This window comes from Mirounga leonina, unplaced genomic scaffold, assembly GCF_011800145.1.
Source record: "Mirounga leonina isolate KUSES-001 unplaced genomic scaffold, KU_Mleo_1.0 Mir_173, whole genome shotgun sequence".
Classification (NCBI taxonomy): domain Eukaryota; kingdom Metazoa; phylum Chordata; class Mammalia; order Carnivora; family Phocidae; genus Mirounga; species Mirounga leonina.
Window position 1 is genome coordinate 81,739,785 of NW_023270447.1, and position 26,667 is coordinate 81,766,451.

Genomic DNA, 26,667 nt, shown 5'->3' on the forward strand with positions numbered 1-26,667 from the left:
GGCATCCCAGGGCCTTTTCCAGGACAAGGTATGAAAAACGCAAAGGAGGAAAGAATCCCATCTTTGAGGAAGAGAAAGGACCAGAATCAGGCCTGGACAGTGGGGCCTGCCCAGGACGGTCCTACTCAGAGCGTCACCACTCCAGAAATCTACCACCACCCACCATTGCCACTATCCCTACATCCAAGAGACACAAAAGAAAGACAAAAATATGAAACCCTGATTAACCCCACTGCCAGATGTCTTTTCAGCCCTGGCCACTTTCCAGTTTACGTAACACGTGAAGGCTGGAAGGGCCTTAAAGATCATCTGGTCAGATGGCTCAAAGCAGCTGCATCCACTATCACCCGGGAAGCTCCCAGCAGGTACTGGCCAGGGCCCCTGCCCCGCAATTCTGAGCTGGTGGTCTGGGAGGCCAGGCACCAGTGTCTCTAAACTCCCTGCTGCCTTCCCTGTGCGGCCAGGGTCGAGAGGGCCAGGCTCAGGGATTGAGGGGTGAAGGCTTCGCTCCTGAGGCAACAGACGGGGGACAACACCACAGTTCTGCCACTTGGCTCTGCATGCCAGGACAGCTGCTGTGGAGTGGGGCGAACAGCGGCTTCTGCTCCCTGCAGTGAGGATTAACGAGATAACTTACCTGCGAAATGGGGCAACAAGGCCTCTCTCCCAGGGCGCTGGTAAGGAGGAATTCAAGAAAGCACGGAAATACGTAGCAAGGGGTCTGGTGCTTGATATCTGCTCCTGGTATGTTACTTCCCCTCCATCCCTGCTCCAGTTACAGGGTCCCAGACCGGACGGGGGTCACACGGCAGCGCCCCCAGCCTGCACACATGCGCCTCCTCACAGCCCTAGCCCGGCCGACCGCCTCCTACAGAAGGGTGCCAGGACGCAGTCCGTCTGTCCTGTGCCACCCCCTACATGGTCACAAACCCACTTCCTGAGTGGGTGGTGAGGAGACACCAGGGGAAGTCTGGGGAGGGCCCCCCGACTTGCTATCCACTGCACAGTCCTCACTGTGGGGCGAGCGTCAAGGCCCCCGGGGGACACCCTCTGGACACACGGCTGCGGATGCCCACCCGGACCCCACCTCCGGCCTTCTGCTCCAGGTACGCACACCTCCCTGACATTGGAGGGCCCTGGGCTCGGCGGTCAGGTCAGATGGTGGCCAGCACCGCACCCCGCACTAATCAAGAGCCATGTGGGGTGATGAACAAGATACAGGCTCTCACTGGAAAATGCTCATGATCTGCAATGAGGGCAGAAAATGAGCCATGAAACAGCATGTGTGCTAAAACCACAGTTTTATTAAAAAAAGGATGTATACCTGCACACCTGCTCAGCCCAGAAGCCGAGCAGGGATGCACAGTCGTGGGATTGAAGCTCGAGTTAGTCTGTCATCTTCTGTACTTTCTAATTTTTCTACAACATGTGTGCCTATTATAAGAAAGAAAAAGAGGAAGCACACACATCTCTGGAAACATTAAGCAGTGTGCTGGCCAACGTGGGTCCCGCGCGCCCTGGGGTCACCCCAGACACACGAGCACCCTTTGGGGACAGCGACAGAGAGCAGCTCTCTGGCCGGGCATCCAATCCCTGGGTCTCATTTCCTCCCCCGATGGCTTCCGCAGCTGGTCCGTCTCCCACTTTACAGGGAGGAAGTGGAGGGTTAGGCAGATAAGGGGGTCCTGGGTCTCAGAGCTCAGATCAGAGCTCTACCAGATCCGTGCGGCAGACCTCAGCAGGTTAAACACCGGTTCTGGAAGCCGAGCCGGCTGGGTTCAGCCTCTCCTCAACTGTGTGGCGACAGGGGGCTGATGCCATGTTCCATCTGACCTGGTTCCACATCCGTAAAATGGGCATTATCATAGTGCCCGCCTCTGAGGGTGTCATGAGGATGAACGAGATAAGGCAGGTAGAACTTGTAGAACGGGGCCGGGCCCACGAAAATGACACAGCCAGGCACAAAATGGCAGTGCCCCTCCCCCAAGGGCAGGGACCGTCTGCCTGGGTCACTGTGGGGCCTGGAGCATCAGAGGTACTCCAAAAAGGTGTGTAGGATGGAATAACAGAGGACGGAGGTCAAAGGCAGGGGGCTCCCAGCCAGCCAGCGGACTACTGGCCAAGGGCGGCCCGGCACCATCCTGGGAGGGCCGGGAGGGCTGCAGGGGAGGCAAACAGAGCCCTGCCCTCTGGCTGTGAGCTCAGGCGCCACCAGCCCTGGGCCAGGGGCTGTGCCCCTCTGGGTCTGCACAGTGGGACCGATAATAATGCCCTCTTTCCAGCTGTGTTAGTCTCCTTCTTGCTGTTGTGACAAATCCCCAAAACACAGATGTACTATCTTACAGTTGTAGAGATCAGACGTCTAAAATGGGTTTCACTTGGGTAAAAGCAAGGTGTTAGCAGGGCTCTGCTCTTCTGGGGGTGCTGGAGAGAAGCCATTCCCTTCGCTTTTTCCAGCCTCTGGAAGCAGCCTATATCCCTTGGCTTACGGCCCCTCCTCCATCTCCAAAGCCATCAATGTGGCATCTTTGGATCTCTCTCTGATGTGGGCCCTCCTGCCTGTCTCATAAGGACCCTCATGATTCCACTGGGCCCACCTGGAGAATCCAGGAGAATCTCCCCATCTCAGATCCTTAACTTTAATCTGCCAAATCCCTTTTCCCCAGAAGGTAACATGTTCCCAGGTGCTGGGGATTAGGACATGGCATTCTCCTGCCCACTGCAGCTGTGAGAACCACAGTGATGTGTGGGGAAAGGACCACATAAACTATAAAGTCCTGCACATGTAAACTATTAGTAGTGGGCCTTCTTTGTGCCAGGTCCTAGGGATGAAGGATGGATAAGGCCGTGTCCTATGGCTACAGAGACCCAGGGCTGGACTTCACGAGATTCCAGACTGGGGCACTCAATGCAACAAATGGGCACATGGGTACCTTCCTCAGGAGAGACTGTGTGGCTTTCAGACTGGGTACTTTTGTGCTGGTCCTTTTATACTGCGATCCAAAGGCCATAGCTCAGATGTGGAAACCCCTCGTAGCCAGGGGTGGAGAGGAAAGAAAAACAAAAACAAAAAAAAATACAGCGTTTCCAATTTTGGGACAAGCAAGGAGCCAGAGAGAGAGGTCTCTAATGTTGAAGGGCCTGGTCCCCATAACCCTCTTATGAGGGAATCCACTGGCGGGGAGCTGATCTCTGCCAGGCCTCGGGTCCCACATGGACCCCTCAGGACAGGACACAGGAAGCCGGAAATGCTCCGATTTGCAGAAACTGCGATTAAAGGCAAGCCTGGGATTACAAACAACTCCACACTGGGGCTCAGCAATCTGGAAAGCCCTGAGTAACAACCCAGTGACTGACTTTGCCAGGGAGAACTTCCCCCGGGGCTGTCTGTCCAGCTGTCCCCCCCAAGACCTGCATGCTCCTCAGAAGCCACAGGCCCTCTAGCACCCTGTTTCTATTCTGTTCGAATGCTGCTTTCCTGAGCCGGGCCTGGCGCTCCCAGTGCCTGACGTGTCCGGGGAGGATGGGGCTTCTCGGCACTTCCAGGAATCCAGCTGCCCAACCGCTTCCCCAGAATCCAGGCCCAAGTAAGAGACTCTGACCAGTCCATCTTGTCTGGATACCCAGGATGGGGCAGGACAGGTACCTCCCGGAAGCCAGTAAGAATCCCTGCGGCCCAGACAGGAGCCAGAAGCCCGACCCAGCAGGAAATACTAAGGCTGCAGGGGGCCCCGTGGGGATGGCAGCAAAACCGGGCAGGAAAAGCAAACAACTCCAGAGGGGGCCGGTGCCCTCAGAGGGAAGAGGTGCGGGCCTGAGTCCAGGGAAAACACAGGAAGCCAGCGCCCCACACGCCCTTGTTCCAGCAACCACTGGTGCTCTGGGCGGCTTCTTCAGCCAGACGCCCCCAGGGAGAGCACAGGGTGCTTGAGCGCATGCGCTTCCAAGTCCACCAGGCACGGCCAACCCCACAGGTTCCAGCCGACGGCTGTGGGGGCCCACGGGCCACGCTCCAGCCCCACAAATTCTCGGCTGAGCCACTTCAATTCCAGCCTCGGGTCCTCTTCGAAAAAGTGGGCAAGACCAATCACCCCATCTCCTAGGGCTGCGGTGCTGGGAGAGGAGATCATATGCGTGGCGCACTTAGCTTTGGTGGGACAGGCCACCCGGCCACTCGGAGCCTGCCTCCCACCGGCCTCCGTCCCGGCCCCTGTAGGAGCCAGACTCAGAGCCCAGGTTCCGAGACCCCATTTCCACACTGTTCCTCCTTCTCCTCCTCTTCATGGAGACACTGAAAGTTGCCTCCTGTGCCCGTCATTCATGCAACACGATGCCTTCAGTACTCCCCCCGGGGGCAGTGTGCGAAGCCGTGAGGACCCAGCAGCAAACGTAAGACCCCACTCCCCCACCCTAAACACCCACGTCCCAGGCCTGTGCGAGGGGGTTGGGGGGGACACACCTTCACATCCTTCCCCCAGAGGGGAGGGGGCTGTTTTTACTCTGCTCCCATTTTATGGGAAGGGGCCTCGCCCAGAATCACATGCTGTGGACACTCTGCTTGGCTCCCCAGGTGGGATCTCCGGAACCTACTGTTTACAAACTACTCTCCTAAGAACTAGGAGGCAAAGGTAAATCTCTTAGCAGGCAAAATGCTCACACCAGTAAACACACACACAGTCAGATCGTCCATATGCAGCCGGCCACACCACCACCACCCCCCCCCCACCATGAGCCAAAGTCTGAGGTTCTGGGTCCGGACCTGGAGTCCCCAGCACATCCCTGGAGGGCAGTGCTGTGGTCAAACACCCAGCCCCCAGGTGCAGAAGCCTGCAAGAAAGGAGACTGACTAGCCGCATGTCACTGATCAGAAGTGAGGCTCGGGACGGGAAGCCACTTGCTCAAAGAGGCACAGCTAACGCAGAGAAAGACTTGAAACCAGCTCCATGTGGCTCAGAGCCCAAATGCCCAGGTGTCCCAGGACCCAGACTCCAGCCCTCACTTCCACACCACGCTCCTGCCTGGCGGCTCACCAGCGGGGACGTGGGATGAGGACTGGCCCTGCTTCCCTACCTAGCTGGGGGTGAGTACCTTGAGGGGGGTGAGGTCACCCGGGGGCTGCAGCTCTGCCAGGATCTGGGCAGTTATTCTTTTTTTTTTTTTTTTTTTTTAAAGATTCTATTTATTTATTCATGAGAGACAGAGAGAGAGAGAGAGAGAAGCAGGCTCCCAAGAAGCAGGGAGCCCGATGCGGGACTCGATCCCAGGACCCCGGGATCACGACCTGAGCTGAAGGCAGACGCTCAACCATCTGAGCCACCCAGGCGCCCCTGGGCAGTTATTCTAACTCTGTCGTCAAGAGTCCCCAGAGGCCAGGTAGGCAGCCAGGCAAAGCCCAGGGCCATTTCCAAACCTCTGGGCAGGGGCCATGGAGGAAATGCAGGGAGATTTGGTGAAATGTCCTCCACTGGGTGTTTGCTTTTTCAAAGCAGTGTTTGCTTAGTGACTACCTTTAGGAAAGTCGAAAAAAAAAGAAAAAAAAGGAAAGCAATTTTTTTCCCCTTTCTCTTGGATAACAAGGAGAAGGATGGTGATCTGAATGGATTGTTCTCCCCGAGGATTCCAGAGTGGAAAATCACCACCCAGGGAAGGCGCTGGAACTGAAGTAAACAGAGATCTAAAAAGGAGGGTGCAGCTGGGAGCACACAGAGAGCACTGGATGAGGAGTCCAAGGCTGCCAGCATCTCACAGTGTGGCCTTGGACAAGTCCTGCTCCCAATCTCTGCATCTGTGAAACTAAGGGCAGGCCGGGAGGCCCCTGAGGACCCCTGCCAGGATCCAGTGTTGGCCCAGTTAGGGAACTCAAAAGTGACATTTATTCAAGCCAGATGTTGGTGAGACCCACCCGGCAACGCAGGCCTAGCCCGAGAGGCGGAGGCTCTGAGCACACAGTCTCCGTCCCTCCCGCCCCATCACTGGAAACACCCAGCCGGGACAGGACAGGGAGCATATCTGGTACATCCTTTGACCAGCATCTCCTAATTCACAGGATGCTCTAGATGGTATTACTTCCATCGTACAAACAGGGAAACTGGGGCTCAGAGAGGTTCCCAGGCAGCCCAAAGCCACCCAGCTAAGTGGGGATTTGAACCTCCAGAGCTCACTCCCTGGTGCTGCCAAGAGATGGTGTTTGAGGGGGCTGGGGCTGCCCCAGGGCGAGCCTGAGGACAGGTAAGTGGGCAGTGGGTTCAAGGCAGAGGCTGGGCCCCTCTCCTGGAAACACTCTCTGAGCTACTTGACCAGCGGGCTGATGATAACAACATGGTATACGGCCCTAGCTCTCTGGGCCACCAGTCACCACCTCAGCACTGCACCAGCCCCAGCCAGACACCCAGTCTGGCCTCCAGGAATTACAGGGAGAAGCTGGGCAGGGACAGGCCAGGCTGCCGAGATCCTGACCCTGAGTGGGCAATGGGGTTCTCCAGGAGGGTGGCCTCGAGGCTTGTGGTGCGCTTGCTCACGGCCCACTCCCCTTCCCAGCCCCCTGCTTCTGCCAGTAGCTTCTTCCAGTAACCGCTCCTCCCCGAGCCTCCCCTCTCCCTGAGCTCTCCGCCTGGGCCCCCTCCCATCGGTGTCCCAGTTCCCTGAGCATTCTTCTCTGGGCCATTCTCCTGTGTCTGCATCCCCCACTAGACTGAATTTCTGGCTACCTTCCTTCCTGGCCCACCCTGGAGGGCTCTAACCCCTGGGAGATGAGAACTCCCCTGCAGAGGTGCAGGGCCGCTGATTCATTTCAGGTCCCCAACCAGGGAAGAGAGGCCGATCCCTACCTCTGGCCCTGCAGAAACCCTCCCAGGGCCCACCCACTCCGGATGGCAAATACAGGGACTCCTGCCCTTGAATCCAGATCTGTCTTGGCTCCAGGGGCCCAGGGAGGGAAGCTGCATCTCTGAGCTCTCCAGCTGGGTGACACCCGCTTGAGAATCAGGTCCCCTGGCTCTGCACACCAAGAGACAAAGGAAGACCCCTCCCCCTGCCAGAGTGGCCAGTATTTAAAGCCAGGACCCCAGGGCCTAGATCCACCACTAAGGATTCCCCTAGAGGAGGACTCTCTAAGCACCCAGGTCCCCAAAGCCAGGCAGCAAGCAGCGGTGAGCAAACCCCAAGAGGCCTCTGCTTTTATGGCCCCCAAGCCCCAGATGTGCAGCTCACCCCCGAGCTGCTTGGGAGGCCACAGAGGGGAACGGCTGATGGATCCCCAGCCAAAGTCCGAGCGGTCCTGGGCACAGCACCACCCTCCCCCATACCTCCTGCCCAGTGTCTCCTCTTTCTCCAACCACCAAAGCAAAGGAACAAGGCTCACTTACTGTGTCTGGGGTGGGGAGGCTGCTGAGTCTGGGTCTGTGGGAAGAGAGCAGAGGAGAGCCTGTCAGGCCTGAGGCTGGTCCCTATGGACTCAGTCCATCCCCGCCCCCTTCCCCGCCTCCCTGGGGTGCCAGAGACGGGGCCTGGGCCAACCTGGGTGCCTGCTGGGGTCCTGCCTCCCTTGCCCCCGCCACGGCACTGTCATTAAGCTCCCCTACCTAGCCTACTTATACCACCTCCACTCCCACATCCCAAATCCGACCAGAACCAGCTGCCCTGCCTGCTTTGGGCCTGCCCCCCACCCCCAGCTCCTCAAGGAGCCCCTTGTCCCCAGGCCTGCAGGAAGTTCCTGCTAGGCCGGTCCCCAGTCTCTCCCAGATGACACAATACAAGAGGCCAGAAGCTGCCATTTAACACCGCCTTATCAGGGCACTCCCAACCCTAGGGCCACCGGGACCTCTGGGAGGTGGCTTCTCTGCTGGTGTGACTCCCTGGGAGAAGCTGCTGGGAAAGAGGGGCTTCGGAGACACAAGCCCCGGGCAGCAACTGTGTCCAAAGCCCAACTAGGGGCCAACCACTTCCATGACCAATGTGTCAAAGTGCACCAGATGCTGCAGGAATGCTTGGAATCTCCAGTTCCCAAGGGAAGCCATGGAATGCAACTTCTCAATGGTTTTTCCCTTCCTGCTTCTGGGGATCGTGGAGGAGCTGGGAGGCATCCCTGGGAGCCTAGAGCTTCCACCAGGCTTCTCGGCTCTCTGTAGCCCCAGAGGCCCGGAAATGGGAGGACCCAAGGCTCCCAAAAACACCTTACCAGTGATGGGGGCGGAGTCCAAGTGGATCAGTGGGGCGTCATCGATGTCCTTCTCTGCAGCCACGCCTGGGACACCCAGGCCAGCGCTGGTGTCCTTGTCATCATCACTGTCCTCAAACTCAAAAGCCTCTCCAGGGTCGTCCTCCGCCTCGGGGGAGGGGCCGGGGCCTCCCAGAACCAGCTGATCTCCTGGAAGGGAGGAGGAGTTAACAGCCGCTGGGTCTGGGGCTTGGTCAAGGAAGATGGCTACAGCGGGGGAGCTTCTGCGGGCCTGAGAGAGGGCACGAGGGCAGTTCCCAGGGCCTCGAGTAGACCCCTGCCCGGGCCAGCTGGCCTCCCTGTGCTCAAGAGGTGACCCGTGGTTGGTGAGGGCTGTAAGCAGGTGAGCAGTGGACAGAGAGGAGGGAGCAAAGCCTAAACGGTGAACGGGCGCACAGCTGCGCTTGAACGTACATCTATCATGTTGTTTCCGATTTCCCCATTTTGTTAGCAAGGGGGCTTTTAACTGCATCTGGGCATGTGCGTGTGGGCACACACCTCCGTGTGTCGCTCCCTGTGCATGTGCCCGTGTGCCTTTCCCACACACGCTTGTCCTGCACACGGCACAGCCACATAAAGTGCAGCTGCCTGGGTGTCTGGAGCCCGAAGGAAACCAGCTTACAGGGACCAGAGTGCAGACCTGCTGGGGCAGGACGAGGAGCCTGCTCCCCCAGATCCCCTTCACGGACATGCCCTCCTGCCATCCATCAAAGCTCAAGTGAAGCAGAGCCCCGCCCCCACGATGGCCCCCCTCTGTCTCAGCCCCTTGTTTTCTACCTCCATCCCTGTATAACCTGCAAAGATGTGTTTTGTGCTGGTTTGTCTTCCCCGGACGATCTCAGATGCCTAAGAGTCCTTTCTACTGTCCCCTTTAAGGGGACGGGTCATGGCCTGGCCCGCGGTAGAAACTCAGCAACTTCTGTTAAGTAAGAAAAGGACTGGATTCTCTGCCCTAAAGAGTTTAACGGGCTCTCACCTCTACACCCACTTCACCAAGTTGAGGTCCCCCGTCTTCTTCCCCGGAGGACTTCCTTCCTCGAGCCTGGAGCTGGACAGAACCTCAGGGGTTCACTATGCCATTCCCCTACTTCGTGCCAACTCTCTCCAAAACCAAAGGACAATGTGGGCTGGTTTTAAAAGTCTGCAAAGCTGGGGCGCCTGGGTGGCTCAGTCAGTTAAGTGTCTGCCTCTGGCTCAGGTCATGATCCCGGGGTCCTGGGATTGAGCCCTGCTCAACAGAGAGTCTGCTTGTCCCCCTGCCCCTCCTCTCCTCTCCCCCTGCCCCTCCTCCCGGCTCCTCCTGGCTCCTCCCCACTCCTCCCCGCTCATGTTCACTCATGCTCGTGCACTCTCTCTCTTTCTCTCGAATAAATAAATAAAGTCTTTAAAAAAAAAGTTTGCAAAGCTGACCACCCCTCCAGTCCTGCTGTAGCTCACGCCACAGGATGTAGAGCATGCGCTTTGGTCCCATCTGGGCCCCCTACCCACTGTGTGGTTCTGAGCAAGTCTCTCCACCTCTTGGAAACTTGGTTTCTCCCTCCATAAACTGGAGAATAAAAACAGCACCCACCCCACAAGGCCGAGGTGAATGTGAACTGGGAAGTAGGTCAGGGTTTCCCGGCCCTGCCACTGTTGACTCTGGGGCCCCAGGGTCTTCGTGGTGGGGGCCCTGCAGGATGTACGGAAGCATCCCTGGCCTCTACCCGTTAGAAGCAGGTACTACCCTCCAGTTGTGACAACCACAAATGTCTCCAGACATTGCTCAATGTCCCCTGGGGGACAAAATCACCCCTACCTGGGAGCTGCCAGGGTAGGTGTAGCCCTTGGCCGAGTGCCTGGTGTGGGTACGCATTACACAAGAACACCTGTTGTAAGTGCGGCCCCTCCCAGCCAGAATCCTTGAAGACAGGACTGCCTAGCCCGTGTCTGTGGACTCAGCCCCAACAGGTGCTCAGAGGTGGAAGGATGAGTAGGCAGGCAGGAAGGCGGATGGAGTAGACAGACGGCTGGATGGAACAGCAGAGGACAGATGGAGGGGCATACCCAATTCTAGCAGTCTCTTGGACTAGAAAAATCCAATCCCTCCCCCACAGGGACCTGGGATTTTACAGAGAACATTCCAGGTGCAAATGTATCAAATTCACAAAGCCCCTTCCCCAGCTGCTAGAGTGCAGCTGAAGCCCAGAGCTCAGCCTTCCCCCCTCCCCAGACAGGGTCCCCTGAGGTGGGGGTCCCCCTCTCCTCCTGGGGGCTTTGGGGACAGCTTAGGCCAACATCAGCAGGGGTGAACTCCTCCAGGCAGTGATGTGGCCGGTGGAGGAAGCTCCTTCCCCAGGTCAGAGACACAAACCCGGGCTGAGAGCCTGAAATGAGCCCCACACAGCTCCTGGTGTAAGCCTCACGACCACCCCCACTGGACATGATGAGACCACAGAGATTCGAGCGGCAAAATGATGCACCCGCAGTCCTACGGCTAGTAGGCGGGGAGCCGGCTCTGAACCCGTTTTGTCTTTGTTCCCATCCTACGTTCTTCACTGAGCCCTGTTGCCTTCGGGAAGTTAGCTGAGCCCTTGGACACTCGGCCCCGAGATGATGAATTAATAAAGGAAATCCAGGGGTTGAGTTGGAAGCTGGATTAATGGTTTTCAAATGACAGTCCTCAACCCACTGGTGGGTCAAAAAATCAATTAGGGGATACCAAGGTGGCATTTTGTTTCATTTATGAATTACTTGAGATATTTTTAAATATTTTATTATAATATTAATAAAGCCACATTTGGTATTACTTTTGATATGGTTTTGACAGTTCTGTTTCAGTTTGCATATACATATCCACACACATACAGGGGGTGTAGAATCTTCTACCACTCTCCCCTCACTCACTCCACTGCAGGCACACTGGTCTCCCTGCTGCACCGTGAATGTGCCAGATGTGCTCTAGCCTCAGGACCTTTGCACTTTCCATCCTGGGGTCCAGAATGTTCTTCCCCAGGTGTCTTCTCCTGCTCTCACCTCCTTCAGGTCTTTACTCCAGGTCATCTCCAGATGAGGCTGCCATGACCAAAACTGCCCATAGACACACCCTGGGACTCCCTGATGGCCTTGCCTGCTTTACTTTTCTCTATGGCCCTTGTCAGCAGTGATGTTCCATGCTTTCATTCATTTTACTGTGTCCTAACTAGAACGTAAGCTCTTGAGGGATTCTAGTCTGTTTTGCTCACTATTATATCCCCAGCATCTGCTATAGTGCCCAGCACACGGTAGGCACACAATAAGTCTGCTGAACACACACACACACACACACATTCCTGTTCTCATGCCTATGGGTTGTGGTTTTACTTTTTTATTTTATTTTTTAAAGATTTCATTCATCCATTTGACAGAGAGAGAGAGAGAGCACAAGCAGGGGGAGCGGCAGGCAGAGGGAGAAGCAGGCTCCCCACTGAGCAGGGAGCCTGATGCGGGACTTGATCCCAGGACCTTGAGATCATGACCTGAGCCAAAGGCAGATGCTTAACCGACTGAGCCACCCAGGAGCCCCTGTGGGTTATGGTTTTCAAAGTTCAAAATACTGGGGAGCCTGGGTGGCTCAGTTGGTTAAACATCCAACTCTTGGTTTCAGCTCAGGGTGTGATCTCAGCAGGGAGTCTGCTTCTCTCCCTCTCCCTCTGCCCCTCCCCCCGCACTCACTCTCACGTGCACGCACTCTCTCTCTCTCAAATAAATAAATCTTTAAAAAAAATAAAGTAAAACAAAAGTTTAAAAATGCTGGAATGAATGACTACAAAGTCCCCGCCCACTATTTTGGGCTACCAGATATAGACCCACCCTGACCCTTAGTGCCCTTGGCCCCTCCCACTTGAATCCGCCGGAGTCCCAGCGGGGACACTGTGCGCCCGGCCAGTATCACGTGGTGACTAGCGTGTCACAGTCAGACCACCAGGCTCCAACCCCAGCTCTCCTAGATGCTGACCAGATGAACACGGGGTCACTGTATCCCCCAGGCTGCAGCTTCCTGACCTACAACAAGGACAAGAAGAGCGACCAGCTCTCAGGCTGGTGGGGAGGCCGGACACCGGACAGGAGGGCCGAATGAACCGACCTATGTAGAGTGCCTGGTGTGAGGCCTGTGCTCGCTGCTGGTAACAGTCCAGCTCATTGTCAGGACCACAACATCATTACCATTATCTTTGTTATGCTTATGTCAGAGCGCAGCCCTAGGCCTGAAGGCAGACGCTTAAGGAGATGCACGGGCCTTCCCAGTCACAGGCCTGGCCCTCGGAGCAACTGGCCACAGGCTGTGTGCAGGAGGGACGTCGATGGATATGGTCACCGTCACTCCCGCATCCAGGGGACTGTTCCCAGCAGCCCCGGGGCCAGGAGGTTCAGAGAGGAGTAAGACCCGGCCCCTCAGTGTCAAGGAGCTCACTGCAGGTGAGGCAGGCAAGAGAGATGAGGCTCGAACCCCAGGGCCTGAGCCGTGCCCAGTGACAGCCGGGTGTTCACGCTGGCAGGGGCCACCCCTGCACAGAGCCTCGCAGGATGAGTAAAGGTCTGACAGGCTCACAGCGGGGCTGGTGTCCCAGGCTGCGGCCACAGCAGAAGTGGAGAATACGTAGCATGTGACCCAGGTGAGCCGAAGACACAAGCAAGGAGGCTGGCAGCTATAGGACCACTAAGAGGTGTTTGGGGGAATTTGAATCTTACTTGGTAAGAAAACAGGAAGCTCTCACACAATCAGCAAATGGCAGAGAGCCTGTTTCAACCATATGACACTAGCCAGCAACATCAGATATAACTGGAACAGTAAGTCAAATGTTTGTTGAACAGGACCGAGTTGACGTAATCATAAAATCATTTTGTTCTTACTTTTTGGTGAATAGGAAAAAGGGTAACAAAATGCCCACGGCAGCAGGAGACAGAGCAAGGAGCATCCTGGGACCCAAGCCACAGTCATGCATCAGGAGATGCCCTTGTCCCCCACAGCCCTGTTCTCGTGCTCCTGAGACCCAGGCAACCAGACATGGCTCCTTATCAGAAGGCAAAATCAGCAGGCCCCTCCCTGGATAATTGAGAGCTGAACTGAGCCCTTGCCACCTATCTGGACAGGTGGCCTGAGCAGAGCTGACCACACAGGGCTTTGATGTTCCAGGCTACACCCCAGCCCTGGGAGAGCCAACCCCAGCAAGCCCAGGAGGCAGGAGACCTGAGAAGCCACCGTGCACCGCGAACGAAGGTGGCTTCACTATGTGGGTCCCCCACCCTTCGGAGAAGAACACAAAGGCTCAAGGAGGAAGGGACCCCTCCTTGGTCTCTGCCCGGGGCTCAGAGCAGAGCACACGGGGCCGTCCTGCAACACCCACAGCAATAATAGCTCCCATTCATTGAGCGATTGATTACCACACGCCAGGGCTGCCCGTATATTTAAGCCTTGCAACATGCGCCGAGAGGGTTGCATTACTGTCCCCGTGTTTATGGTGATGAAGCTGAGCCCCAGAGACAGCAAGGTGCTCCACTAAGCGCACAGTGTCAGTGGAGGGCTGGGCTGGTGAAAAGCCCTCACGCACAAACTCTCTGCTCTCTGCCTCCCCCAGAGGATGACCAAAACATAGGAAGCGGGGCCCACTGGGTAAAGGGTGTCCAGGCCCTCTGGGGCAGGGGAGCCCGGATTCCACCTATGGTGTCCGAGGCCCCACTGCCAGGGTTACTGCCAGAGAAACTAGCGGACAGCAAATCCCATTTCAGATTAACAACAAATAATGTTTCAGCATACGTGTGGGTCTTTCCTCATCTTCTTTTTTGTTCCCCGATAACTCTGGCGACCCTGCCTCCACTAGACGACCCAGCCTCAGCACACTGGCGGGTAGAGGTGGACAGGCCAGGCCCTTCCCCTCAACCCTCGCCGCCCTCAGTTCATGAGCTTCACCCCCAAGCACACAACACTCCTGTCGTCATGTCTATGGGTTGTGGTCTTAAAAGTTTAAAATCTCCAGGGGCACCCCGGTGGCTCAGTCGGTTAAACGTCTGCCTTCAGCTCAGGTCATGATCTCGGGGTCCTGGGATCGAGCCCCGCATCGGGCTCCCTGCTCAGTGGGAAGTCTGCTTCTCTCTCTCCCTCTGCCTCTGCCCACCCCCCACCCCGGCTTGCGCTCTCTCTCGCCCACTCTCTCTCTCAAATAAATAAATAAGATAATAAAACAAATAAATAAATAAATAAAATCTTTTAAAAAAAGAAAAAAGGTTTAGGGCGCCTGGGTGGCTCAGATGGTTAAGCGTCTGCCTTCGGCTCAGGTCATGATCCCAGCGTCCTGGGATCGAGCCCCACATCGGGCTTCCTGCTCAGCGGGGAGCCTGCTTCTCCCTCTCCCTCTGCCTCTCTCCCTGCTCATGCTCTCTCCCTCTCTCTCTCTCTCTCTCTCTCTGTATCTCTGTGTCTCAAATGAATAAATAAAAAAATCTTTAAAAAAAAAAAAAAGAAAAAAGGTTTAAAATCTCCAGGGGATCTTAGGTAAAGAATCACCCCTGGTCTGGAGCCTGCTCTGTGAGAAGGAGAGCTAAGCACCAGCAGAGCAGGATTCATACCCAGGGTCAGCCTGCTCCAAAGCTAGTGCCCCCCGCCAGCCCCGTGGCCCGTTCAGAGGAGGGACGAATAGGAAGCCTGGGGTACGGTACCTATGGCAGCCTGTGGAGGAGGGGTGGAGGAAGCCATCAGACAAGGTCCAGCTCAAACCAGCACTGTCCCAGCCGCTCACCTGTAAAAAAAAAAAAAAAAAAAAAAGGCCAGAAATCTAATTAGATGCAGTTCAAGGGCAAAGTTTCAACAAGCAGAGAGGGGTCATTGGCTCAAGACCTGTGCTCTCCAGCCCACCAGCTCTCCCACTCCTTCCCCAGCAGTTCTCAGAGCACAGGAAAGAACCAGAAAGGGCCCAGCCCCCACCCCACCATAAATCATTAACCCAGAAAACCAGCCACGGCAGCGCTGTAACCACATCTTCCCAGAAAACTCGTACCACCACAGACCTTCCTTTTGCTCAGTGCCCAGCGACCCCGGGCACCCTAGTGCGGCCCACTAGACAAGTCCGTTCCTCCCATCTGGCTTGCAGGGGAAATCCAGCCCCAGACGTCAGGATCATGCTCCGGCCCCTGTGTTCCAGAGGCTGGATCATGCCTGAACTATCATGGACGTGGCCGGACACTTCCTCGTCCTGGCCCCCCAGTGACCACAGCTCCCTGGAGTCCGGCTCCTCACACCAGCCCCGCCTGCAGCCCCGCTGAAGACCATTCACTCTCTGTCTCTCCCCATCCTGCCCCACAGGGTTGGCCAACTGGCGAGGGGCCACTGGCCTTAGCACATGGGTGTATAGGAAGTAAAGGGATACAGAGAGGCAGATGGCCAGAGGTAGGGGCAGAATCCCAAAAGCTTGGAGCTGGGAGCACAGTTATCCCTGGCCTCAAAGTGGGGGCTGTACTGGGCTTCCCAGGGCCTGTGGCCAACCTCGCCAGAAGTCCAAGTGGTGAGGGAAAGGGCTCTCCCCACTCTGCCCTGGCACCTCTGATCCTGAGCTAGGAGCTGTCCTTCTAGACCTTTCTGTGGAGGGGAGAATCAGTCCTGGAGGGAAAGCACGAGCCGTCCAGTCCAATCAGCCCCTGCCACAAACTGGCTGATGCCAGTTCTCCTCTCCAATCCTAAAGCCTTTATTTTTTCTTAACTAGCTTCCTAAATAAACATAGAAAGCACTTAAATGGCAATTAAGTAATAACAGCAAACATTCCCATAATGCCTACTATGTCTCAGATGCTATTCGCAGGACTTTACAAATATTAACAGCTATTAATCCAAACTATGAGAAAATGAGGCCCAGAGTGGTTAAGTAAGTTGCCCAAGATCACACATCTACTAAGGGGCAGAGCCGGGGTTTGAACCCAGGCCGTGGGCCCCCGAGGCTGCGCTCATTAGGTAACCATACTCCAGGGCTTCTCAAAACCCAGACGACATAAGGGTGCACAGTCCACCCCAATCCCCCGAAGTGACTGTCTTCACTAGGTCCTTGGGAGTCCTGAACGTTCCATGAGTGAGCCTGCTTATCCCCGTATCTGTGTACGTGTCTTGTTTCACACGGCAGGGGGCGGGCAGGGGGGGGGGGGTGATCCCTGCACTTGCTGTGCTATACCTTCTTTTTTTTAAAGCTTAAGAACCTTGGTGATCATTTCACCCCAGGCCATAGACATCAGCCTCTTTTTTTTGAACGGCCCGGACCTTGGGGGGTTTTTTTTTTTTTTTTTTTTTTTTGGATATACCATAACTGATGTAATCTCTACCACTGGACATTGAGGGGTTCCCGGGGTTTGGGCGTTATGAACAACGCAGCGACTAACGTCCTCCATACACAGGGCCTTAAGCAAATGGATACAAGAGCCTGTAGGGCATGTGCCTAGAAGTGGACTGGCCGGGTCAAAGAGGAGAATTGCAATTCTCATTTTGGTTGAACGCAAATTACTTTCCACTAAGTAGGTGGCTGTGCCTCATAGCATCGCTCTCAAAACTGTCAAGACTAAAATTTTATCTTCAGCAGAGGGCTTCGGGAAACAAACTAAAATGGCTGCAAATTCCCTTGCGAGTCGAAAGATCCAACAACAGCCATACAGCCCTCCTCATACAGGGTCCTTCTCCCTGGGGCTCATTCGGAACCACTTAGGAAGGAGTAGGGAGACTGAGGCCCATTTAACAGGAGGGAAAAGGGAGGCACCTAGCCCCAGCCCTTATGCAAACTGCTGCTCAGATACAATTTTTTTTTTTAAGATTTTATTTATTTGACAGAGAGAGACACAGCGAGAGAGAGCACACAAGCCGGGGCGGGGGGGAGAAGCAGGCTCCCTCCCTGATGCGGGGCCCAATCCCAGGACCCTGGGATCATGACCTGAGCAGAACGCAGACGCCTAAGGACTGAGCCACCCAGGTGCCCCTACAATTTTTTGATGATGCAGAAACCCAGGATCCTTTCCCTCCAGGCCAGAAAGCTGTCCTCCCCTTTTTCCTCACCCTTTAGGGTTGATTCCTGCCCCCTGATCCAAGCCCAGGGCTTTCCCCAGGAAGGAAGAGAGACACCAGCATTTATGCAGCCCAAAGCTTTATCTGCCCTATGGTATTTACAGATGAGGAAACCAAGGCACAGAGAAGGAGGGATCTGCCTGAGGTCACAGAAGCAAGGGAACAGATGCCAACATGAGGATTCAGTGGGGGCCTTGGCCCCAAACCCTCCTCTCCCTCCTCTAACCACACTGCCTCTCTGGACTTTAGGGCTAGAATCTGGGGGTGTCTGCTACAGGCTAACCTGGGGCAGTGAGGTCCCCAGGCAAGGACACGGACCCACAAGCCCCATGCACACCCACAGCCCTGTGGCCACCATCTGTACACACGTGCCCCTAGCCTCAGAAGGATGCAGGTGAGGGAGCAGGGGTCTCTCAGGACAACCATCACCACCACCACAGATCCTCATGGCACAACACTTAGGAAAAAGTTCAGGATACCTGACAGCACCTGGGTCCCCCCACTCAGGAGCTATGACACCTTGGATGAGTTACTTAGCCCCCATCTCTGGGCCTCAGTTTACTCATCTGCAAAACGGGGACTAAAAAGTAGATACCTCAGGCACCAGGGTGGCTCAGTCAATTAAACATCCAACTTTTGATTTTGATTTTGGCTCAGGTCATGATCTTAGGGTTGTGAGAAAGAACCTCATGTCGGGCTCTGCACTGGACATGGAATCTGCTTAGATTCTCTCTCTCCCTCTCTCTCTGCCCCACCTCTCTCTCTCCCTAAAATAAAATAAAATAAATAAAAAGTAGCACCTCACCAGGTTATTAAGACAATTAAGAGTAAATACATGTAAAGCTCTTGGAAGGGTCCCCGGGTCACACTGGTATATGGCTGTCATTCACACTCATAACACAGGCTGTGGTGAGCACAGCTCCACCCTGGGAGCTGGGGACTCAGTTTGGAGTCTCATCTCCACTAGCAGGTGAACTGAGCCTCATGAGTGTACAAAGGGGGTCTCACTACCTGCCCCATGGGGCTCCCAGCAGCATACCTGGGGCCAACCACACACCGCCAGGAGGCTCAGTCAGCGCCAAGATGCCCACCCTTGAAGCTGTAAGCACCAAAATGGGAGACAGCAATCGGGACCCTGTGCCTGGATTCCATACGCCAGGAGTGGAAGCGCCCCTGCGGGAGGTTCACAGGCGGACTTCACACTATGGGGAACTGGGGAAAGCACCTGGGGCAGCCGGATCCGCCTGCAGGCTGGGCTCTGTCTCTCCTCTCGGTGCAACCACAGGCCTGTCCTCAGCCTCTCACAGCCTTGGGCTTCCCCTCTGTAAAATGGGCATGACAGATCCCGTGCAGACTATTTCCCAGGCTGCTACAAGCAAGGAGCCAGGTCATGGGAGTGACCATGCTTAAGCTAACAGGTGGAGTCACTTGGCTATTTCCTATTTTTTTTTTTTTTTTTTTTTTTAAGTCTTCCTTGAGCTACGCATGGTCTGGGAGCTCTCAAGGTGGGAGCCTGAGTCAGAAAAAAGGTGTTGTGATGTCCCTGAAATGAGCCTCTCTCTCTGAAAAGGGCTCCAGAACCTTCCTGCCAGGACAGTCTCTGGCAAAAGAGGCCGTCCGGCTGGTGGCCAACAGAGTACAGAAGCGGTTCGGATTATGCTTGAAGAGTGCACAGAGGAAAAGGCCCGGAAGGAAACCCACGCAGACAGCAATAGTGTTGGGCTCAGGTGAGCATTATAAGAAGAGACAACAAAAATAACCGTTCCCATTATTTTAAAAAGAACATTAAGGCAAAAACATCACAGCAGGTCAGAACCAGGAAGCCCTTATGCTGAACATGGCTCTGTTCTGGCTTTTCAGGTGTGGAAGCCGAGCCTCGGAGGGAAGGGGCCACAACTCACCCTCTGCAGAGGCAGAGACCTTAGGGCAGCAGGTAAAGGGTGACATCTGTTGCTAGATCTGGGCTGCGCTTGGGCAGCAGGGTCATAGAGGACTTTTTTCTCGCGGGGGGCCAGCTCTTTGAAAACAACTGCCAAGACCGGACGGGCAGGCAGACCCCCTGAACAGTGCTCTTTCTGACTACACTGGGCAGAACAGCTAGTGGGAGGCTGTACTTTTTGGCCACATTCAGGCAGGGCGAGATACAGAGGAGCCAGGGAAGAAGCCCCAGCTCCCGGGCTGCAGGGTGGGCCCCAGCGGGGTAAGCTCAGTGACCCAGACCACCCAGCTTGCTCAGAGCAGCCAGCAATGAGCAATTCCCTCCACTCCCTGCAGCCCTGCTCACCAGAGCAGGTGTCTTCCCGGCTCTAATTTAATCCAAGAGCTTATCAGTTCCTCCTCCCTCTAGAGTTCAAGGTCCATCCAACCCAGAGGCCCAGTCGGAAACCCTCCGCCAGCCTGCACCTGCCTCTCCTCCCTAGCTCACCCTACTCTGAGCCATCTCCCACCCCCTATAAACTGAGTGGCCCCAACCCTCTTTCCTGGATGGGACCTGGAGAAATACCCCTGAAGGGCTCCTGAAAGTCAGGGAGGCTGACGAGGAGGGCTGGCCTCTGAAGAGAGAGGCCCATGGGGGAGGGGCGGAGAGGGGAGGGTGGGCAGGGGTCCAGACAGGCAGAAATTCAGTCCCAGAAACTGGGGAAGCAGCAGGTGTTGGCCTATCCAAGTCAGGCAGCCTTGCTATAGGAAAGGTTGGAGACATAAGAAATAGGTTCTGGCCCAGGCACCCACCTCAAGCCTGGTCTCAGAGGCACCATGTGCGCCTCCTGGAAGCCAGGAGGAATGTGTGGGACAGGAGAGCAAGAGCCGGTGCTTGGGCTGGTCAGGACCAGGGCTCCTCCGAGCAACTGGGCCTCCCAGAGGTTTCTGTGGCTTTTGGCCTTTTGTCAGACAGACCCTTGGCTGACCGGCCTCCGACTCCCTGCTGCCACAGTGACCATTCCACAACACATACACCCTCAGACCCTTCCTTGTCGCCTTCAGAAGGAAGCCTAGGACCCAAGCAAGGCCCTCAATGACTCGCCCCTGCCCCTCTCCACTGCCCTCTCTCGGGGCTCAGCTGCTCCCAGGCCCCTGCCTGACTGGGAACTCCGCTCCAGCCTTCATGAAGGCCCTTGAGGCCCATGACCTTGCCAACTGTTTTATATTCCTGGGCCTTTTGCTCAGGCTGTTTATTCCTTCCGGGTAGAACTCCCGCTCACAACCAGCAAGTAAACTCCTACTTAACCTTCAAAACCCAGACCCAGTTTCTCCTCTCCAGACCCATTTCATGAAGTGGTTCCCAAAGCTGGCTGTGAAGCTTAAAAAAAAAAAAAAAATACATGTGTTCCAAGCCCACAACTCTGACAGCTCAGGGATGCAGCCAGGGAAAGTCTATTTTCAAAGGGCACAGTGATTCTGGGACACGTGCAGCCCCTATTATAACAGCACACACACCCCCCCCAGTGGATTATGACTTCTTTCCATCTCCGTGCCTAGAGCACCAGCCCACACGCAGAACAGCAGCCGCTGAACGGCACTGAGCTAAGCCCAGAGGCTGAGAACCTTCACCAGCCTGGGACCTACTCGCTGTGGAACCCATAAGGCCAGCGTGTCCCCAGGCCTGGGGCAGCTGTGGGTGTGGGCTTCCTGCCAGATGGAAAGAGGCACACGTCCAGAGCCCAGAGCCCGGGTGAGAGACGTGTGAGACGGCAGGAAGCTATCCCCCCTCGGGGCCTCCTGTCCTCAACTGTCCTGTGCAAGTGTAAATGAAATGACATCTGACCCCCACTGGTGGGGTCTCAATACAGGCTAGTTCCCTGCCCGGAGTTCCTGCTGCTCTTTGAGGACAGTCGTCCCATTCTGCAGACTGTCCCACTAAGTCCAGCCCGACGGCCCACCAGACTGCCGGCCCTGTCCTTTGTGACCCTCACCACCTTGAGGTCGTGAAATGATCGTCTTCAAAATGACAGCTGACATCCCCTGATGCCACTCCACAGCCTGGCACCAAGCATGCTGAACAGTTTCATCAAATCAAATGTTAATTTAATTCCTCTAATGGATGAGGCGGAGTCTGAGGGATGTTCCCAAGGCCACGCAGCTCCTGAGCGGGGAGTCCCTGGGCTGTGAGCTGGGAAAGCCAGGGCAGGACCGCCGGGGCTAGTTCTAAACAGGATCCCCAGTGCAGAGTATGCGCCGGGTAACACGCCGGGTAACACGCCGGTAACAAGTGGTGGGTGAGTGCATGGGTGAGTGGGGGGAGCAACTTCCTTGCCCCTCCCCAGCCTCCAAACGCCAGAGGGACCAGGAGGCCAGCCCCCCACCCACTAGATGCCAGGCCACTTAATGGGCTTCCCTAGCGGGAAGGGGGAGGAGGGCACTAAGAGGAGCATCCTCCAGGCTATGGGCAGGGGTGAGGCTTGGTCAAAGGCTGAAGCCTCAGACAATGGAGGCTCTGTCTGAGCCCAGAGGAGGCGTCCCCACCCCCTAACCTTCTTCCCCCATTGACTTCCTAGGCGTGCCCCTGGTCAATGATCCCCAGGCAGGACAGGTGGGGCGCAGCCCCCGGGAGGAGGCCTCTGGGCAGAAGCGCCCACCCACTTGGCACCCCTGGGTGGGGGGGATCTCTGGGGGCTGTTGCCTGGGAAACCAGAGCCGGCCTGGAGAAGCTGCCAGACCACGCATATAAACAGGGCTGCCCCAGACAGGTCCCCAGGCCCCTCCCTCCTCAGCATGAACTGCTCTGTCTGCATAACCCAGCCCAGGCAAGAGGCTCCAGGCTGAAGGGCCGGGGGCAAAGCCTCCTACTACTGGCTGAACTGTCCTGCCCTCACCCCTGGAGGGTCCTAGACCCTCAGCCACGTCCTGGGCGGTCCATGTGATGGGGCCCCACGGCCCACAGTCTGGAGGCCAGAAGGGGGCAGCACCGACTTTGTGCCACCTCTTTACCCTTCCGAGCCTCAGTTTCCCCAGAAGCCCCCCTCTCAGGCAACTTAGCGCCAGCGTGGCTCTGGCCCGCTCATTCTAGCAACAGGGCATTTCCATGCTGGAACCAAACCTGAGAGGTGGGCTTCCTTCCCTCCCTTTCAGACATGGGAAGCTGAGGCTCAGACTGGCAAAGGGTTTGCCTTGAATCCCCAGAAGCACAAGGCGGGAGCAGGAAAGGAAGGTGTGTCTGACTCCATGCAACTGGGCAGAACTGATGCAGGCGAAGGAAGGAATGTGCAGGCTGCAGGAAAAGCCCAGGCAGGGGCAGAGAGTCCAGAAGAGCCGGGCCTTCCAGGCAAGGGCACCTCCCCAGGAAGGCAGCTAAGCCTGCAGGTGAAAGCAGGGGTGGGGGGAGCAGGCAAGAGGCACATCCCAGCCACCCACCCCCAGCACGCAGGTGACGCCAAGGGCAGAGGCCGGGACTGCCAGGGTGGCTCCCAGCCATTCTGCAAGCTGACCTAAAGCCTCGAGGAGAGGGGGGCTGAGCCCTGACTGCTTCACCCCCAGACGCCCAGGTATCAGGTGGCTGCCCCAGGAGCACCCAAAGTCCCTGAGTGGCCTTTAGGCTCAGTGAGACCAGGGGGACTTAAAACCCCGGGGGCACCCACTTCTCTGGGATTCCAAGTCCCCCTCCCTCACCTCCAGGGGATCAGACTCACCTGTAGCAGCTTGCACAGTGAGGACGCTTGCCCATCCTTGCCCCCACTCGATTTCACTGCGCGCCTACTGTCCGCAGAGCCCCAGCTCAGCCTGGGGACAAAGGACCCAAGGAGAGGCCCAAGTTCCTGTCCTCAGGCAGCAAGCGACAGGAGGTCTGTAGGTGTACCTGCCCAGCAGGACACTCCAGGAGCACGAAGTACGGGTGGCCTCGCCTGCTTTGCTGACCGGGAGCCCAGTGGACTCTGGGCCTGTGTTTCTTTCCAGATCACAGCCCAGGGCAGGGTTTCTGGGGTCAAACCGTATTCCAATCCTGGCTCCACTACTTGCTAGAACATGCTTAGCTGTGTCTGCACTAGGGAGAGGGAGGTATCTCGGGTTAGGAGGAGGGATGAATAAGGTAAGGCACGCTGCCTGGCATGGGCGGGAACTCACCAGAAGGCACGGCTCATTCCCGCACGATAGGCAGCAGCAAGGAGACTCAGGACTGTCTCCCCAGAGGTCGCCGATGGAAGCTGACCTGCCACCACGGCCCCCTCCACACCCGGCAGCCGTGGCTCTTGGCCCTCACCCTCCCACAGGGCTCCAGGGGCTGGAGCTGAGGGAGGCACCCCAGCTCCCACTGTACCCAGCAAGCATCCCCTCTCTGTGGGGGCTGCACACTTCCCCCTCCGCAGGCCGCATGGACTGGCTTCCACAAGCAGAGAATTCGGGGTTCGGTCAGGGAGATGGCCTCACATCACTGGACTCCAGCATTGCCCCATACGGGCCATGTGCCTCCTACTTCCCACCCCAGGGGTTCAGACACCCATGTCTCTTCAGCCCATGGACCTTCAGATGGGGAAACGCCGGCACCACCCCCTCTTAGACGTGCGGACTCCACTTACACAACAAGAAGGACCCTGGACTCTGAGCTGATGCCAGGAGGAACCTGGGGGCTGGCGGAGGGGGGAGGATATGAGGAGGGGGGTGTCTTTCTGGGAAGAAGGTGAGGCGGCCAAGAGACACCTCGGCTCCTCTCTTCCGATCATTCCTGGCCAACATAAAGATGGCGCATGACCACTCTTCTTAAGGATCAAATATCCAAAAACCTCACCAATCCCACGTGGGCTCAAGACACCACCAGATTCCCCTGCTCCCCTTGTGTGAACATTGCCTGCACCCCTTTTCCAGGATCCCCCCATTCTCTGCTGAACTATCTAGGTCGGGGGGGGTGTCCGCCCCCACTGCTCCAAGATGCCAAAGCCAGTGAACGTGCCTGGGCCCCATCTCTCCCTTCCTGCAACCCTCTCTCTGCTCCCCTACCTCTGGGAGGGCGCCCACCCCACCCCCTTTCCTCCCGCAGGACCAGGGGGCCACTCCTGGGCTCAGGACTCTGACCCGACTTGAAAATGCCTTCCAGGGTGCATCCTCGCCTGTTTCGCGGTTTTGGACCCCCTCTCTGCAGTGACACCTCCGGCCTGACCTTTCCTGGAACTCCATCCAGGCTTCTCCCCACATGCCTCCTCGGCATGTCCGCTCCGTGGTCGGCCGGGCATCCCAAGTCAACGTCCACACCAACCCCTGGCCACTCCCCGACTCCTCCCAGCCTCCCAGCTCACCTGATGGCCATGCCAGCCTGCCAGGGGCTGGGGCTCAAGCCTCCGCCTCACCTTGATTGCCCCTCTCTCTCACCCCCACGTCCCATCCCTCAGCAAGCCTTGTTGGCTCTACCTTTTAAACCCGTCCAGACTCTGATCCCTTCTCGCCACCTCCCCTGCTGCCACCCTGGGCCAAACCGTCATTCCTCTCATCTGGACCACTAAAATAGCCCCTGACTGGTCTCCCGTTTCCACTTTCACCCCCCACCCCACGTACTTTGTTCTCCACACAGCAGCCCAGTTATGCCTCTGCTCAAACCCTCCAGTGCTTTCCTACCTCAGAGTAGAAGCCAGGGTCCTCACTTTGGCCTATAAGGCTCTACACGGTGTAGCCCCCCATGACCTCCCAGACTGCAGATCCCACCTCTCCCCACATAGCTTACTCTACTCCAGTCACAACGACTATGGTGCTGCTCCTCAAACACCCACACACGCCCCTACCTCAGGGCCTTTGCACCTGCTGTTCCTCTGCCTGGAAAGCTCTTCCCCCAGACATACGCATGGATGGCTCCGTCACCTGCTTCGGAGCTCTGCTCAAAGACAGGCCTTCCCCATCCGTCCTCTTTGAAACAGTACACACACATCCCCATCACGCCGCTGCCCTGTCTTCCTAGCATTTAATGCCTCTGGACATCTGGACGTTTCCGTTGTTTCTTTCAGCTTCCTCCTGCTAGAGTGTGTACTCGACAAAGGCAGGAGCCTGAGCATTTTGCTCACTAATCTCTCCACAGCCCTGGGACGGTGCTGGTACACAGCACACCTCAACACACACCTGCCAAATGAGTGAAGGGATCCCTGGTCCCACGCCGGCCCCGGGCTCAGTCCCACCCCCACCACCAAGGGCAGGGAGAAGGTGGCCGAGGCCCATGGGGCCCCCACTCCTGGGACTGTGCCTCTTCCTCTCGGAAATCAGCCTGTGGCCAGGACAGCTCTTCCCAGGAGAGCTTCACAAACAGATCCACTGCCAAGCTGGGCAAGAGGCGGTTCCCCAAAACCAGTGTGGGAAGAGGTCTGGGGCCAACACCAGGGTGTGATCAGAGAGGGGTGGGGCAGAGCTGGAGGAAGGACTTGGACTATTTTTAAAAACTCACTCCCAAAAAGACCACGTTCTTGTTCTGATGAGTCAGAAGCATGTGGCCCGGAGAGGGGACAGGACCCCGGGGCCCCAAGGGCCGCCCCCCTCAGCCCCTCTGGTGGGCAGGTGCACACACGGGCCTTCCCCGCGCAGGCAGGTGAGCGACCCGGGCATGCACTCAGCTTTCCAAGGAAGGGCAGGCAGCTTCCAGCTGTGGCCTCAGAGGGCGAGGCCCAGCACTGCTGCGCAGGCCGGCAGGCCACGGGGAGCGGAGGAGGCCTCCCTTCCAAAGCCCACTAGGGTCCAGTCTGGCTCCAGTCCCTGTCTTCAGGCCCAAGCTCTGCCTGTCTCAGGGAGGGTGCCGTCTGTTTTGTCCCACAAGAGAGGTCTGGGCAGAAAAGAACCTTTGCAAACTCAGAGCTAAAAATACTCAGCCCACCCAACCAAGGCAGGGCGAGCTGGCCAGGCAGCGTCCGAGGCCCTCCTGAAACATGAGCCCTGCACGCGTCCCAGGGGACCCAGAGGCCTGCGCCACATGGCCCAGCATAGCTCTGGCTGAGCTCTCAAAGCAACCAACCCTTCAGTCCCAACCCTCCCCCGCCCTGTGGCAATGCGCCACCTTCCCCAAGCAAGATGCGCCTATTGCAGCTGCTCTCTCTTCTCCCCACATGCGAGGGGGCGTCAGAAACCCGTGTCTTCCTGCCAGCCCCACGAGGGGGCGGGCCATCCCACGAGGGGGTGGGATCAGCCCCATTTTACAGATGAGGAAACTGAGGCTTAAAGATGTAGAGCAATTTGTCTGAAGTCCAGAAGCTCCATGATTGGACCCAAGGTGTGTCCAGGTCTTTTTCCCCAGGGGCAGGCTGCTTCTCCCTCCGTAGGCCAGGGGTCCAGCCCACCCCCTTGTATTTAACGGCATACCTGGGCGAAGGCGCTGCCTGGGGCTGTGGGAAGGCAGCAGAGAGGCTGGACTGGGCATGGGGGGGGGGGCGGGGGCAGGGAGACTGGGGGGTGGTGTCAACCACAAAACGGCTTTGCCCTGAATCCCGCTGTCCTGGGGTGGAGT

At 56.9% G+C, this 26,667-nt stretch overlaps 1 protein-coding gene across 5 annotated transcripts in view; it reads right to left on the minus strand.

Moving 5' to 3' along the window:
• The window catches only part of ARHGEF10L (Rho guanine nucleotide exchange factor 10 like), a 105,262-nt gene extending 90,278 nt beyond the window's left edge, over positions 1 to 14,984 (minus strand). For 4 of the 5 annotated variants that reach the window (XM_035019657.1, XM_035019656.1, XM_035019655.1 and 1 more), the window contains exons 1-3: positions 14,888 to 14,967; positions 8,177 to 8,365; positions 7,365 to 7,398 (exon numbers count right to left, since the gene is read on the minus strand). In XM_035019657.1, the coding sequence (XP_034875548.1) occupies positions 7,365 to 7,398; positions 8,177 to 8,365; positions 14,888 to 14,924 (260 nt within the window). In that variant the 5' untranslated portion in view covers positions 14,925 to 14,967. Of the gene's footprint in view, positions 1 to 7,364; positions 7,399 to 8,176; positions 8,366 to 14,887 lie in introns of all 5 variants that reach the window. The other variant, XM_035019654.1, reaches the window with a different exon arrangement.
• Positions 14,985 to 26,667: the final 11,683 nt, after the last annotated feature.